General features: G+C 45.7%; 1 protein-coding gene across 1 annotated transcript in view; it reads left to right on the forward strand.

Annotated features, from left to right (window-relative positions):
* Positions 1-13,635, forward strand: part of LOC126182190 (protein enabled homolog) — a 171,990-nt gene extending 158,355 nt beyond the window's left edge. Inside the window, exons 3-4 of the mRNA XM_049924833.1 lie at positions 13,172-13,289; positions 13,383-13,635. Coding sequence (XP_049780790.1) covers positions 13,172-13,289; positions 13,383-13,635 — 371 coding nt within the window. The remainder of the gene's footprint in view (positions 1-13,171; positions 13,290-13,382) is intronic.
* Positions 13,636-13,907: the final 272 nt, after the last annotated feature.

Consider the following 13,907-nt stretch of genomic DNA (forward strand, 5'->3'; position numbering starts at 1 on the left):
AGAATTAGTTTTTTTGGAATCTCGTAAATCTCTTACATTCCGACGCAAAAGTTTTAATTTTGGCTCAAAAGTTTCCACAGCATTCCTCTGTAATTGTACAAAACCATGACGCCCTGCGACGTCACCGTTCGGCTCTAAGACGCTTCAGACTTTAAGGTGTCGACAAATGCGAGAATAAAGGCCAGATGTCAGTTCATGTAATGCCTAAAGTTGGTTAATGATGACATATTGACGCCAAATTTCACCAAAATTCTGCCTGACGTCACCCTGGACATGTTGGCGATGGGGAAGATCGACACAGATCGCCTCACCCACATGTCACCCCATCCTTCGACGCCTCTGCGATGGAGGTCAGAACTGCGATGCCCAGCAATGAAATGAAGCAATTTTCTTTTGGGAAAACCATTTCAGACAACCCACCGCTCAGAATCGAAACGACAAGGCCTCAGGCGGTGGCATAATGGGCATCAATAGTCAATTGAAGCACCCCTTTACTTGGACGTTGATTCCCACACATTTAGCTGTCCAAACGGCAGTTTCCATTGCGGTCAGCAAAAGCAAGACGTTCTTTGACAACCTTTAACACTTTTGACACCTTCAGACGTTTTAGTCCTTCTCAATGGACATTGTATGGCGGCACTCCCATTCAATGTGATCGTACCCCTTTGGACTGCAGCAGGACCGCAACTTTTGCTCTTGTGCGACTAGGAACCGTTCAAAACCATTCGACAAAATTTGAATGTGATCCGAAGCAGCGAAGAGTCCTTACGCTTTTTCAGTTGCCTTTTTCACGTCCTCCTGTGGCTTGATCATGTAGGGTGTGATATTGACATATGCGAGAATAAAACAGTGAAGGTTCAACCTAACACTTCCCCTATATGGCAAACCAGTCAATGGCACCTACCCACATTTACTGAGAAGCTTAAAAATATATCTTTACAGAGTAAACCTGTGAAGTAGCCTGAGACATCTGCAGGCCTGAGTAACAGCCTTTTGCAGCGAGATATGTGGAGGAAAATAGTCAGTGAGGCTCTGGAACGTACCGACAGGGAAGCGCAACCATAGCGACTCCGGTGCGGTCGCCATTTGAGTTCGGTATCTCAGTTGAGGATCCATGGGGCGAACGACCCAATCGAGGTGATCCACCAGATTCTCTATTGGTTTTAAATACGGGGAGTTTGGTGGCCACGGGAGTACGGAAAACGAAGTGTCAGTATAATGCTGCTGCTTCACATCGAAAGTGATGTCTTGGTGAGGACTGATTTATTGAGTGTCGAAGTAATCCTGGTGCTCTTCGAAGGAAGCACGTATTGCGAGCTGTGTTACATGTTGCGTTGTTCTACTGCTAGATGCCGTCAGGCCGAGGAAAAACAAACACCATGTAGGGGTGGAAATGGTTCCCTAGAATAGATACATACCTTTTATGGTCCATTATGCCTTTCAGAATGAAGAGGTCACGCAAAGAGTGCCACGAAAAAATTCCCCAGACCATAACGCTGCCTCATTGTTTGTTTTCAGACCATTCACACATAGCACGCCAACGGCCATCTGTCTGACGGAGCATAAAACGTCATTCATGTGAATATGACACCTGTCGCCACCTGCCGTCCTGTAGCGGTACTGGCGTGCAAATTCGAGCCATTGATGAACAACAGTCAGCTTGGCTGCATGAACCAGGTACTTGCTGAGGAGGCCCATGCGCAGCAACGTTCGCTGGACGTTCGCTGAGGAGACACTTTTAGTAGTCCCTGAATTAATTTGGTCGATCAGTTGCTAACAGCTGCATTTCTATCCGTCCGTACGTATTTCTGCAGCTGCCGTTCATCGCTGTCATCGATGGCACCACAGTTCTTCGATCCACATTTTGGATAGCGCCATTTTGCCATGGATAGTATAGTGCGGCGGCACGCTTGCTGTTCACATACTTAGCCGTTTCGGAAATTCTTCCACCCTTGGACCGAATGCCATTTTGGATGTCAGGTAAACTGCTTTGTTTCCGCATTACGCCATCGACTACACTGCCCCCCGTGTCTCCCCGACATGCTGTACAAGCCTTTCACTGCAAGTGCTGCCCCCTACCGTCTGTGGTTGGTTATTGCCCTTCAAGTCCAACATAGGCGGTGGTCACATTAATGTGACTGGAGCGTGTACATGTTAACGATATTAAAAAAGTTCTTCACTTTTTGTTTGGTAGAATTATGAGCAGATTTCAAAAAGTAAGATAGACAATATTACAGCAGGCCAAGAGAGTTTTAATGGCTACTGCACTTCACTTCAAAGTGACGTACATACATGATACTATCTTTCAAAATAGTGATCAAGTCTCTGTAAACAACAATGGGATTGTCCTACTAATTCCTCGACGATAGTCCGCAGCTCGTGGTCGTGCGGTAGCGTTCTCGCTTCCCCCGCCCGGGTTCCCGGGTTCGATTCCCGGCGGGATCAGGGATTTTCCCTGCCTCGTGATGACTGGGTGTTGTGTGACGTCCTTAGGTTAGTTAGGTTTAAGTAGTTCTAGGTTCTAGGGGACTGATGACCATAGATGTTAAGTCCGATAGTGCTCAGAGCCATTTTTGAACCTCGACGATAGAAATCCGCTCCTAGCCCACGAAGGCATTTGAGAACCGCGGCTGTAGCGTATCAGTTCCTTTATCGCCTGGACATTATCGTCCGTGGACGATGTCTATGGCCTCCCTTCCCTATCAGCATCACGCACGTCTTTTATGCCCTTGATCAAACTGTTTCGCTATGGCTGGACGCGACGTTGCGTTTGGTCGAGTACCGTTAGAATATCACGCTGAATCTGTGTGCAACTTATGCCTTTTGCTCACAAGGGTCATACTATTCCGCGTATTTAAAATAGGGAGTACGTTTCCAGTTGTCGCGCGACCTCACTCCAGCAATGTGGTGCAGTTGTTACCAGTACGGCAGCAGAACTGTGTCTGCAGAAAACCCAGAACATGTAATCTCTTCTGGCAATTCGCCACTGCCATAGCTCAATGATCTTAGCGCTGAACTTACTCACTGACGTCCCCTGGTATTTCCTTCACCATATTCAACCATGACTGCCGCAGTCGGCAGCGACAAAAATTTAAACGATCACGTGCGCTTTTTACTACTGCTGATCTGCGGGCGGGACTTGAACAGATACACAGATTTTATTATCCTTCTCAGTTCCAGCGCCTAACTGGGTGACATGGTCTAAGATTATAGCCACTATAGCCGTTGCATGCTATACTGTTGCACTGAATTGTGAGGCGATCAGATGAGGTCACACACATCTGGCGCAGAACTAGGACACTGAATCCACAGCTTATCTCCATGCAGTGCTCCGCTTTATCGCCAGTTCTTCCCAGGCAACCACATCTCGCTGTGATCTCCGTCCCCCTGGCTTACAGTGACAGTATCCCCGGAATTATCCTTCGGCATACCTCCATGGCCATCCCCGGTCGGTGCCTGAAACGTCCCAGAGATATATGTACAAGGAGGGAGTTCAGTAAGTAGTGGAACACTTTTTTCTGTATGTTGGCTTTACTGTGAATTCCATTACGCCGTATTGTTCCCCATTCTTTTGGCTCCAAAACCATTTTTCTCAACATAAACTCCGTGCAGTGCGACGGCCTTACGTCACCTTCCTGGGAAGGCCTGAATGCCTACATGGTACCACTCTACCAGTCGTCCCAGGCAACCTCTTCTCGCTGTGATCTCCGTCCCCCTGGCTTACAGTGACAGTATCCCCGGAATTATCCTTCGGCATACCTCCATGGCCATCCCCGGTCGTTGCCTGAAACGTCCCAGAGATATATGTACAAGGAGGGAGTTCAGTAAGTAGTGGAACACTTTTTTCTGTAGGTTGGCTTTACTGTGAATTCCATTGCGCCATATTGTTCCCCATTCTTTTGGCTCCAAAACCATTTTTCTCAACATAAACTCCGTGCAGTGCGACGGCCTTACGTCACCTTCCTGGGAAGGCCTGAATGCCTACATGGTACCACTCTACCAGTCGTCCCAGGCAACCTCTTCTCGCTGTGATCTCCGTCCCCCTGGCTTACAGTGACAGTATCCCCGGAATTATCCTTCGGCATACCTCCATGGCCATCCCCGGTCGTTGCCTGAAACGTCCCAGAGATATATGTACAAGGAGGGAGTTCAGTAAGTAGTGGAACACTTTTTTCTGTAGGTTGGCTTTACTGTGAATTCCATTGCGCCATATTGTTCCCCATTCTTTTGGCTCCAAAACCATTTTTCTCAACATAAACTCCGTGCAGTGCGACGGCCTTACGTCACCTTCCTGGGAAGGCCTGAATGCCTACATGGTACCACTCTACCAGTCGACGTAAGAGCCAACTTCTTGCTGCGTCAATAACCTCCCAATAATCTACCTACTGCTCCCCGTAGAGTGAATCTTTCATTGATCCAAAACGGATGGAAATCGGAAGGTACGAAGTCCGGGCTGTGGGATGGATGATGAAGAACAGTCCAATGTAGTTTTTTTTGCGATTGTAACAGATGCCTCGCCCAAAAACTCACCGTACTTTCGTTCATTTTCCGGTCTCAGTACACGTTCTGGAAGCGCTTCTGAATATCTGCGATTCTCTTGTTTACCGCCAAAAGGAACTCAGTGACAACTCTCTGTTTGGAACGCACCTCCTGCACAGACGCCAGTTTGAAGGCTACGTATAGCACCGTCACCTGCTGGAAGTTCATGAAACAATAGGGCCTGAAGCGAGAACATTCCACGATGTCGCACAACAAATTCCGCAGCTTTTCAGTCGAAACTGGCCGAGAAAAAAAATATATGCATTTTTTATTGAACACCGCTCGTATATAGTCACTGCCTGCGCTGGCTCTGCGGCGTCCTTGCAGTGGCAAGAAGTCAACTTTCCTGTCGCCGCTGCACATCGTTGTCCTCGGGGTATCACGTTGCACAACTAGCAATAATATTGGCCCGCAGTTGCTTTAGCCACAGAATATCCGCAAGAGCACAAGGCTGTAAGCATTTCAAATGGTTCAGATGGCTCTGAGCACTATGGAACTTACATCTGAGGCCATCAGTCCCCTAGACTGAGAACTACTTAAACCTAACTAACCTAAGGACATCATACACATCCATGCCCGAGGAGGGATTCGAATCTGCGACCGTAGCAGTAGCGTGGTTCCGGACTGAAGCGCCTAGAAGCGCTCGGCCACAACGGCCGGCTGTAAGCATTTCTCAATACGTTTTTCGTATCATGTGCTATTTTTTTAAAGACAGTTCCGTTTTACACCTTCGCTGTATCACATTCGCAATTTGTTCCACATTATCAGCTGATTATGCGATCTGCCTTTTTCAAGCTCTTAATCTCATCATTCTGGACAGTCACCCTATGACAACTGTACCTCGGATATCCGACCTCACTAAAGCGCCGCTTGCGGGGCGCAGGAAAGCGAGTCTGCTCCGGATCGAATCCGCCTCGCGGACTGACGACGTGCGCCGGGATGTGGTTTCAGGCGGTTTGCCACATCTGCTAGGTAAATACCGGACTTATCCCCACGTCCCGCCTCATATACACGCTACGCAAACGCTTAGAAAATGTCCTCAGACTTGAACATACATTCACTCTATTTAGACGCATACAGATGAAGTACATAGATTCCGTTGTGGGACACAGTGTTGGCTTCGTGACGGCAACGGGTCACAGGTACCAGCAGGGACATTGCCTCATGGCATACAATGGGCCCGACACCGTAGTAGTGTAGCGGATTTATTTGGTGTATGTCATTGCACATCTACTGCTACTAACTGTTTAGAAGTCTGTAAAACATTAATGAAGTCAGTATTTCTTCCTTTTGGTGTTTTTTTCTCGTTTCTCTGTTAACGTTCCTTATCTTGGTTTCCAACGATTTTCTGTGTGCAGATGCAGTGTAATGTATTATGTGGAATAAATACTGTTATTTATAGTGTAATGTTAATTTCATGTATATACGTAGTTTGGTTGAAATTTTAGGAGCTTCGGGTGCGGTCCGTTAGGAAAATTGAGAGGTAGTTGACGAGCGATGATGAGCTGTTGTGCCCGCATCTCGTGGTTGTGCGGTAGCGTTCTCGCTTCCCACGCCCGGGTTCGATTCCCGGCGGGGTCAGGGATTTTCTCTGCCTCGTGATGGCTGGGTGTTGTGTGCTGTCCTTAGGTTAGTTAGGTTTAAGTAGTTCTAAGTTCTAGGGGACTTATGACCACAGCAGTTGAGTCCCATAGTGCTCAGAGCCATTTGAACCATTTGAGCTGTTGTATGTTGTGACTACGAGTGAAAGTGGATTTTATAAGTGCAACGACCTGTGAGCTTTCCATATTCCGGTTTGCTATGCTCAAAACTGTATTGGAATATGAGGGGGGCCGAGCTCCAGAACGGTTTGATTTTGGCGAAGTGAAAAATAAACGGGTGGACTGCGCGTCGGGGTTGGTGCTCGGCCGATCCTCCGTTGGTGTTTATGGAAATCTGCGTTCCTAGTATTGAATTAACTCGATTGGCCTTGTCCCGTTCTGCTTTTGGACCAACGAGGTTTTATTCGTAGTGTATTCTGACGGACCGCCGGTCGGCGAGACGGTGGAGCGTCGGATTCAGAGACCATGCAGCACTCGCCTCAGCTAGGAAGCGGCCCACATTTCACTGCTGTGTAGCAACAAAAAAGTAAACTCCTGTGGACAAATATTAGCGAAGTGTGTTACATAGTTGAAAGATATCATATTATGGCCTTGAGCTGCTTACACAACTTTATAGAACTTTACTTGTATCAGCAGTTTCAGTCGTCTTACGATCAGCAACGATGTAATTTGTATTAGTCATATTTTTATCACCTGACGATAACGACTTTATATTACGCTTGGCGGTATGCTGTGAGTACTTTTACGAATCTACGATGGTGGTCAGACGACTGAAGCTGCTTGTCGCAATAAAATGCTTCATTAATAGCAGCTCAAGGCGGGAATACGACGTTTTGCAAATATATGAGAGCTGCAAGGTACCACCTCCTGAAAATATATTGCGTTACACAGGTTCACGTCAGTTTTCAGTTTACCTTTTAACAGTTCCAGTAACAGTTCAAATTAAAATTCCATTTGTGCTGGCAATTTGAAAGTCAGAACTTTAGACAGTTGTCATATACAGTGTGCTATAATTCGATTGACGTTATTGTGAAGACAGTAGGGATCAATGTTCAACAATTTCGTCCTATTGATTCTGTGATCTTGCATTATTATAGTTCTCGTGAAAAAGTAGAGGCATTTACGATCACCTAACCACTTGAAGTCGAAACTGTCTACAGCTGCGTCATTTCAAGGCAAGTCGTCACTCGTTCTTCAGTGCTGGCATTAACTTTATTGCAATCATGAATCATTTACTTGTCTGTTGATTGCACAGTTCCATAATTAAAGTTTTCCGCCAAGGACATTCTGAATTCCGACAGATTTAAATTGCTATCAATAATAATACAATACGCATCAAATTTACTATTTTTGTAACAGACTTTTTCAAATCTCAAAGCTGAACTGCCTACTACACATTCAACTTCAACAGCGAACAATAACCCAGAGTTATTTGCTTTTACAGCAGCTCTTTCCAAATAATATTTGTAGATATTTTATCTGTTTACGTGTCTCACTTGCAGGTACTTATGTTGTATGTCATTCAAGTATGCTTGTGTCCGGTAGCAGCATTCTCACTCAGTCTTTCTTAGAGATGAACTATCTACCAGATAATATAGCAGACATGTGTTCAGAATGGAAACAGACTGCCGAGTAGTTAAATTACATTGGCGGATGTGTGGCGCTTTAGTCCCAACAGTTTACGAGGTGTTTAAGTGAACATGTTGCTACAGAATCGAACCTTGACGTGTTATATGTACTGAAGCAGTTCCAAATTTTACAAGTTAAGTGACAAGGTGGGGGAAAAAATCAGTAGCATATGTACTTGTACGACACTGCGGAAATCATTATTCCTCTAGTACCATAGAAAAATAAGCCAGTCCCTTCTTCTTGTCAATGTTCTCCGCATGTTCCTTTCCTCTCCGATTTTGCGTAGAAGCTCCTCATTCCTTACCTTATCAGTCCACCTAATTTTCATGAAGCCATTTCGTCTTAGGTTCCCTGCACTTCCTGTTTATTTCAATCGTTATCGACTTGTATTTCTCTATCCCTGAATTTCCCTAAACATTTTTGTACTTCTTCCTTTCATCGATCAACTGGAGCGTACCTGCTGTTACGTTTGGCCCCTTCGCTGTCTCCTCATTTGTACCTATGTCTTTCTTTCCAGTTCTGTTACTGTCTCTTTTAGAGACGTCCATTCCTCTTCAACTGTACTGCCTACTAAGCTGTTTTTTATCGCAGTATCTACAGCCTCAGAAAACTTCGAGCTTATCTCTTCATTCCGTAGTAATTCCGTATTCCATTTCTTTGCACACTGATTCTTCCTCACTAGTCTCTTGCACCTCCTCCCACTCTTCATCACTGCTAAATTGTTATCTGAGTCTGTTTCTGCTCCTTGGCACACCTTACAATCCAGTATGTTGTCGGAATATCTGCAGTACCATGCTGTAATCTATTAGCTCTCACTAGCTGAAATTTATTACAGAACTCAATTAGTTTCTCCTCTGTCATTCCTTGTTTCAAGCCCATGTTACACCGTAACACTTTTTTCTATTCCTTGCTCTACAACCACATTCCAGTCCCCCATGACTACTAGATTTTCATTTGCCTTTACGTACTGAATTTCCCGTTCAGTATCTTCATATACTTTATCTGTCTCTCTATGTTCAGCATGCGACGCTGGCATGTGTACCTCAACTAACATTGTCGCCGTTGGTTTACTGTCGATTCTGATGAGAACAATCCTGTACCTAAATTGTTCACCGTAACACATTCTCTGCCCACCCTCCTATTCACAACGAATCCTACTCCTGTTATACCATTCTCTGCTGCTGTTGATATTACCCGATACTCATCTGACCAGAAATCCTTGTCTTCTTTCCATTTTACTTCGCTACCTGTACCTAGACGGGACGTATGCATTTCCTCTTTCAGATTTTCTAGCTTTCCTACCACGTTTAAACGTCTTACACTACACACTCCGACTAGTAGAGCGTTAACCTTTCGTTGGTTATTCAATCTTTTGCAATCTTTTGCTCGTGGTCACCCCCCCCCCTTTGCATTCCCCTCCCGGATATGCGAATGGAGGACTATTCCGGAATCTTTTTTCCAATGGAGAGGTCATCATCAGCATTTTTTCAATTATAAGCCACGTGTCTTGTGGATCTACATCTACATCCATACTCTGCAAGCGACCTGACGGTGTGTGGCGGAGGGTACCTTCAGTACCTCTAGCGGTTGTCACTTCTATTCCAGTCTTGTATTGTTCGTGGAAAGAAAGATTGTCGGTATGCCTCTATGTGGGCTCTAATCTCTCTGATTTTATCCTCATGGTCTCTTCGCGAGATATACGTCGGAGGGAGCAATATACCGCTGGACTCCTCGGTGAAGGTATGTTCTCGAAACTTCAAGAAAAGCCCGTACCGAGCTACTGAGCGTCTCCATTGCAGAGTGTTCCACTGGAGTTTATCTATCATCTCCGTAACGCTTTGGCGATTACTAAATGATCCTGTAACGAAGCGAGCTGCTCTCCGTTGGATCTTCTGTAGCTCTTCTATCAACCCTGTCTGGTACGGATCCCACACCGGCGAGCAGTATTCAAGCAGTGGGCGAACAAGTGTAGTGTAACCTACTTCCTTTGTTTTCGGACTGTATTTCTTTAGGATTCTTCCAATGAATCTCAGTCCGGCATCTGCTTTACCGACTATTAATTTTATATGGTCATTCCATTTTGAATCACTCCTAATGCCTACTCCCAGACGATTTATGGAGTTAACTGCTTCCAGTTGGTGACTTACTATATTGTAGCTAAATAATAAAGGATCTTTCTTTCTGTGTATTCGCAGCACATTACTCTTGTCTACATTGAGATTCAATTGCCATTCCCCGCACCATGCGTCAATTCGTTGCAGTTCCTCCTGCAGTTCAGTACAAATTTCCATTGTTACAACCTTTCGACATACTAAGCATCATCCAAAAAAAGCCTCAGTGAACTTCCTATTTTATCCACATAATGGGTCTTTAATGCAGTGATTTCTATTGTTTTCTGCATCGTCATGCCGTTGGTAATCCAGATATCCATTCCGGTTTATGAGTACATCCAGGTAGCTGCCTAGCTTTGCAAGACTTTGAATTAGGAACTTTGAACCTGAGCTTTTGAGTCTAAGTTATCTGTAGTGGACTGGTGTACTTTTACCTGTAGTTACGTAGCGACCTTGGAGGTACTGTCATTTATTTGGCGTGCAATGCTGCACTCAGCGTGCTGTCACAACAGTACTAGCGTTGATTGGCGACTCCATGGAGTGCTGTGTACACAACGACCATATATGTGAAATTAGGAGGAAAGTCAGCGTTGGCCGTAATATTGATGGTTTATTGGTAGCAAAATCGATTTTCAATCACGTAGTGATCGTCTTCAGTGCTGAGGTGTACAAATTAAACTCATACTATTGTAATAGGGGGAGACTTCAATCTATCAGGTATAGAATGGGATAGTCACACAATCAGAACTGGAGCCAGGGACAGAGACTCTTGTGACATTATCCTGACTGCCTTGTCCGAGAATTACTTCGAGCAGATAGTTAGAGAACCAACTCGTGAAGCTAACGTTTTAGACCTCATAGCAACAAATAGACCGGAACTTTTCGACTCCGTGAATGTAGAAGAGGGTATCAGTGATCATAAGTCAGTGGTTGCATCAATGACTACAAGTGTAATAAGAAATGCCAAGAAAGGAAGGAAAATATATTTGCTTAACAAGAGTGATAGGGCACAAATCGCAGAATATCTGAGTGACCACCATCAAACGTTCATTTCTGAGGAAGAGGATGTGGAACAAAAATGGAAAAAATTCAGAAACATCGTCCAGTACGCCTTAGATAAGTTCGTACCGACTAAGGTCCAAAGCGAGGGGAAAGATCCACCGTGGTATAACAATCATGTACGAAAGGTACTACGGAAACAAAGAAAGCTTCATCATAGGTTTAAGAGTAGTCGAATCATAGCTGATAAGGAAAAGCTGAACGAAGCGAAAAAGAGCGTAAAGAGAGCAATGAGAGAAGCATTCAACGAATTCGAACGTAAAACATTGGCAAACAATCTAAACAAGAACCCTAAAAAGTTTTGGTCATATGTAAAATCGGTAAGCGGATCTAAATCCCCTATTCAGTCACTCGTTGACCACGATGGCACCGAAACAGAGGACGACCGAAGAAAGGCAGAAATACTGAATTCAGTGTTCCGAAACTGTTTCACTGCGGAAAATCGTAACACGGTCCCTGACTTCAGCCGTCGCACGGACGCCAAAATGGAAAATATTGAAATAAACGATATCGGAATTGAAAAACAACTGCTATCACTTAGTAGCGGAAAAGCATCCGGACCAGACGAGATACCCTTAAGATTCTACAGTGATTATGCTAAAGAACTTGCCCCCTTTCTATCAGCAATTTATCGTAGATCGCTGGAAGAACGTAAAGTACCTAGCGACTGGAAGAAAGCGCAGGTCGTTCCCATTTTCAAGAAGGGTCATAAATCAGATGCGAATAATTATAGGCCTATTTCGCTTACGTCAATCTGTTGTAGAATAATGGAGCATGTTTTGTGTTCTCGTATTATGACGTTCTTAGATAATACAAATCTCCTTCATCATAACCAACATGGATTCCGCAAACAGAGATCATGTGAAACTCAGCTCGCCCTATTTGCCCAAGAAATTCACAGTGCCGTAGACACTGGCGAGCAGATTGATGCCGTATTCCTGGACTTCAGGAAGGCATTTGATACGGTTCCGCACTTACGTTTAGTGAAAAAAATACGAGCTTACGGAATATCGGACCAGGTTTGTGATTGGATTCAGGATTTCCTAGAAGAAAGAACACAACATGTCATTCTTAACGGTTCAAAATCTGCAGATGTAGAGGTAATTTCGGGAGTACCGCAAGGAAGCGTGATAGGACCTTTATTGTTTACAATATACATAAATGACTTAGTTGACAACATCGGTAGCTCCGTGAGGCTATTTGCAGATGACACGGTTGTCTACAAGAAAGTAGCAACATCAGAAGACTCGTACGTACTCCAGGAAGACCTGCAGAGGATTAATGCATGGTGCGACAGCTGGCAGCTTTCCCTAAACGTAGATAAATGTAATATAATGCGCATACATAGGGGCAGAAATCCATTCCAGTACGATTATGCCATAGGTGGTAAATCATTGGAAGCGGTAACGACCGTAAAATACTTAGGAGTTACTATCCGGAGCGATCTGAAGTGGAATGATCACATAAAACAAATAGTGGGAAAAGCAGGCGCCAGGTTGAGATTCATAGGAAGAATTCTAAGAAAATGTGACTCATCGACGAAAGAAGTAGCTTACAAAACGCTTGTTCGTCCGATTCTTGAGTATTGCTCATCAGTATGGGACCCTTACCAGGTTGGATTAATAGAAGAGATAGACATGATCCAGCGAAAAGCAGCGCGATTCGTCATGGGGACATTTAGTCAGCGCGAGAGCGTTACGGAGATGCTGAACAAGCTCCAGTGGCGGACACTTCAAGAAAGGCGTTACGCAATACGGAGAGGTTTATTATCGAAATTACGAGAGAGCACATTCCGGGAAGAGATGGGCAACATATTACTACCGCCCACATATATCTCGCGTAATGATCACAACGAAAAGATCCGAGAAATTAGAGCAAATACGGAGACTTACAAGCAGTCGTTCTTCCCACGCACAATTCGTGAATGGAACAGGGAAGGGGGGATCAGATAGTGGTACAATAAGTACCCTCCGCCACACACCGTAAGGTGGCTCGCGGAGTATAGATGTAGATGTAGATGTAGATAGGCACTGGCATCAAGTTATTATCAGCAACCAAAGTTTAGAAACGATCGTTTCTTAGCTTTGGTTACTGGTGAAAATCGATTTCGCTATCAATAAACCATCAATATTACGGCCAACGCTGACCTTCCTTCTAAGTACTCGCGTTGTTACGTTGGCGCTTGCTGTGAGCCTGTCGGCAGGCGCACTCGCGCCACTGTCGGCTCCACAGGGCGCGGGGTGCTCGCCGGCTTGAATGAACGCCAGAGGAGCGGAGGCGCGCGACCGGAGCAAGGCACGCGGCAGGCGCCTGGGGCACGGCAGCCGGGCGAGTGCATTGGATCGCGAAGGTCAGCAGCGCCAGTAAAAAGCGCGCGCGGTCGTCAAAATTTTTGTCGCATGTCCGCTGACCCGTGAGAGCGACATCAAAGCGCCGGCTGCAGCGCGCGCAGCCGACCGCACCCGCGCCCGACACGCGGGGGCGGCCGCCAGCTGCACGCGTTTTACCTGCGCCCCGCCGCCGCCGCCGCCGCCGCCGCCGCCTCTGACCGCCTCGATGCGCCGCAGAGGGAGCAGCAACTAGGCACTGCCGCGGGCACAGGGCGGAGGCAGCAGTTTGCGAAAGAGACGCTGTCCGGAAACGAGAGAGGGAAGCGAACACCTCCAACTCGCGACGGGAATTTCTCTCGTCCCTGACCTACCTTGGCCTTCTGACCTATTGACATTAGAATGGGGCCGTATCCCCCAGACAAGACAGCGGCTTACAGACTTCCTCCAACGCGGAGAATTTAGTGCGGCTGCTTTCTGCGTGGTATAGTCAGTCAATCCAAGATAACTGCTAAAAGACAATTTTACTTTTCACCTTGCCTGTATTAGGATCATAGTCATTTACTTCACACGATCACCTGATTTCAGTGATGTGACATTTTCACGTGGTTATTGCCTCTTAATTGTGTACAGGCACGATC

Source organism: Schistocerca cancellata, chromosome 1 (genome assembly GCF_023864275.1).
Source record: "Schistocerca cancellata isolate TAMUIC-IGC-003103 chromosome 1, iqSchCanc2.1, whole genome shotgun sequence".
NCBI lineage: Eukaryota > Metazoa > Arthropoda > Insecta > Orthoptera > Acrididae > Schistocerca > Schistocerca cancellata.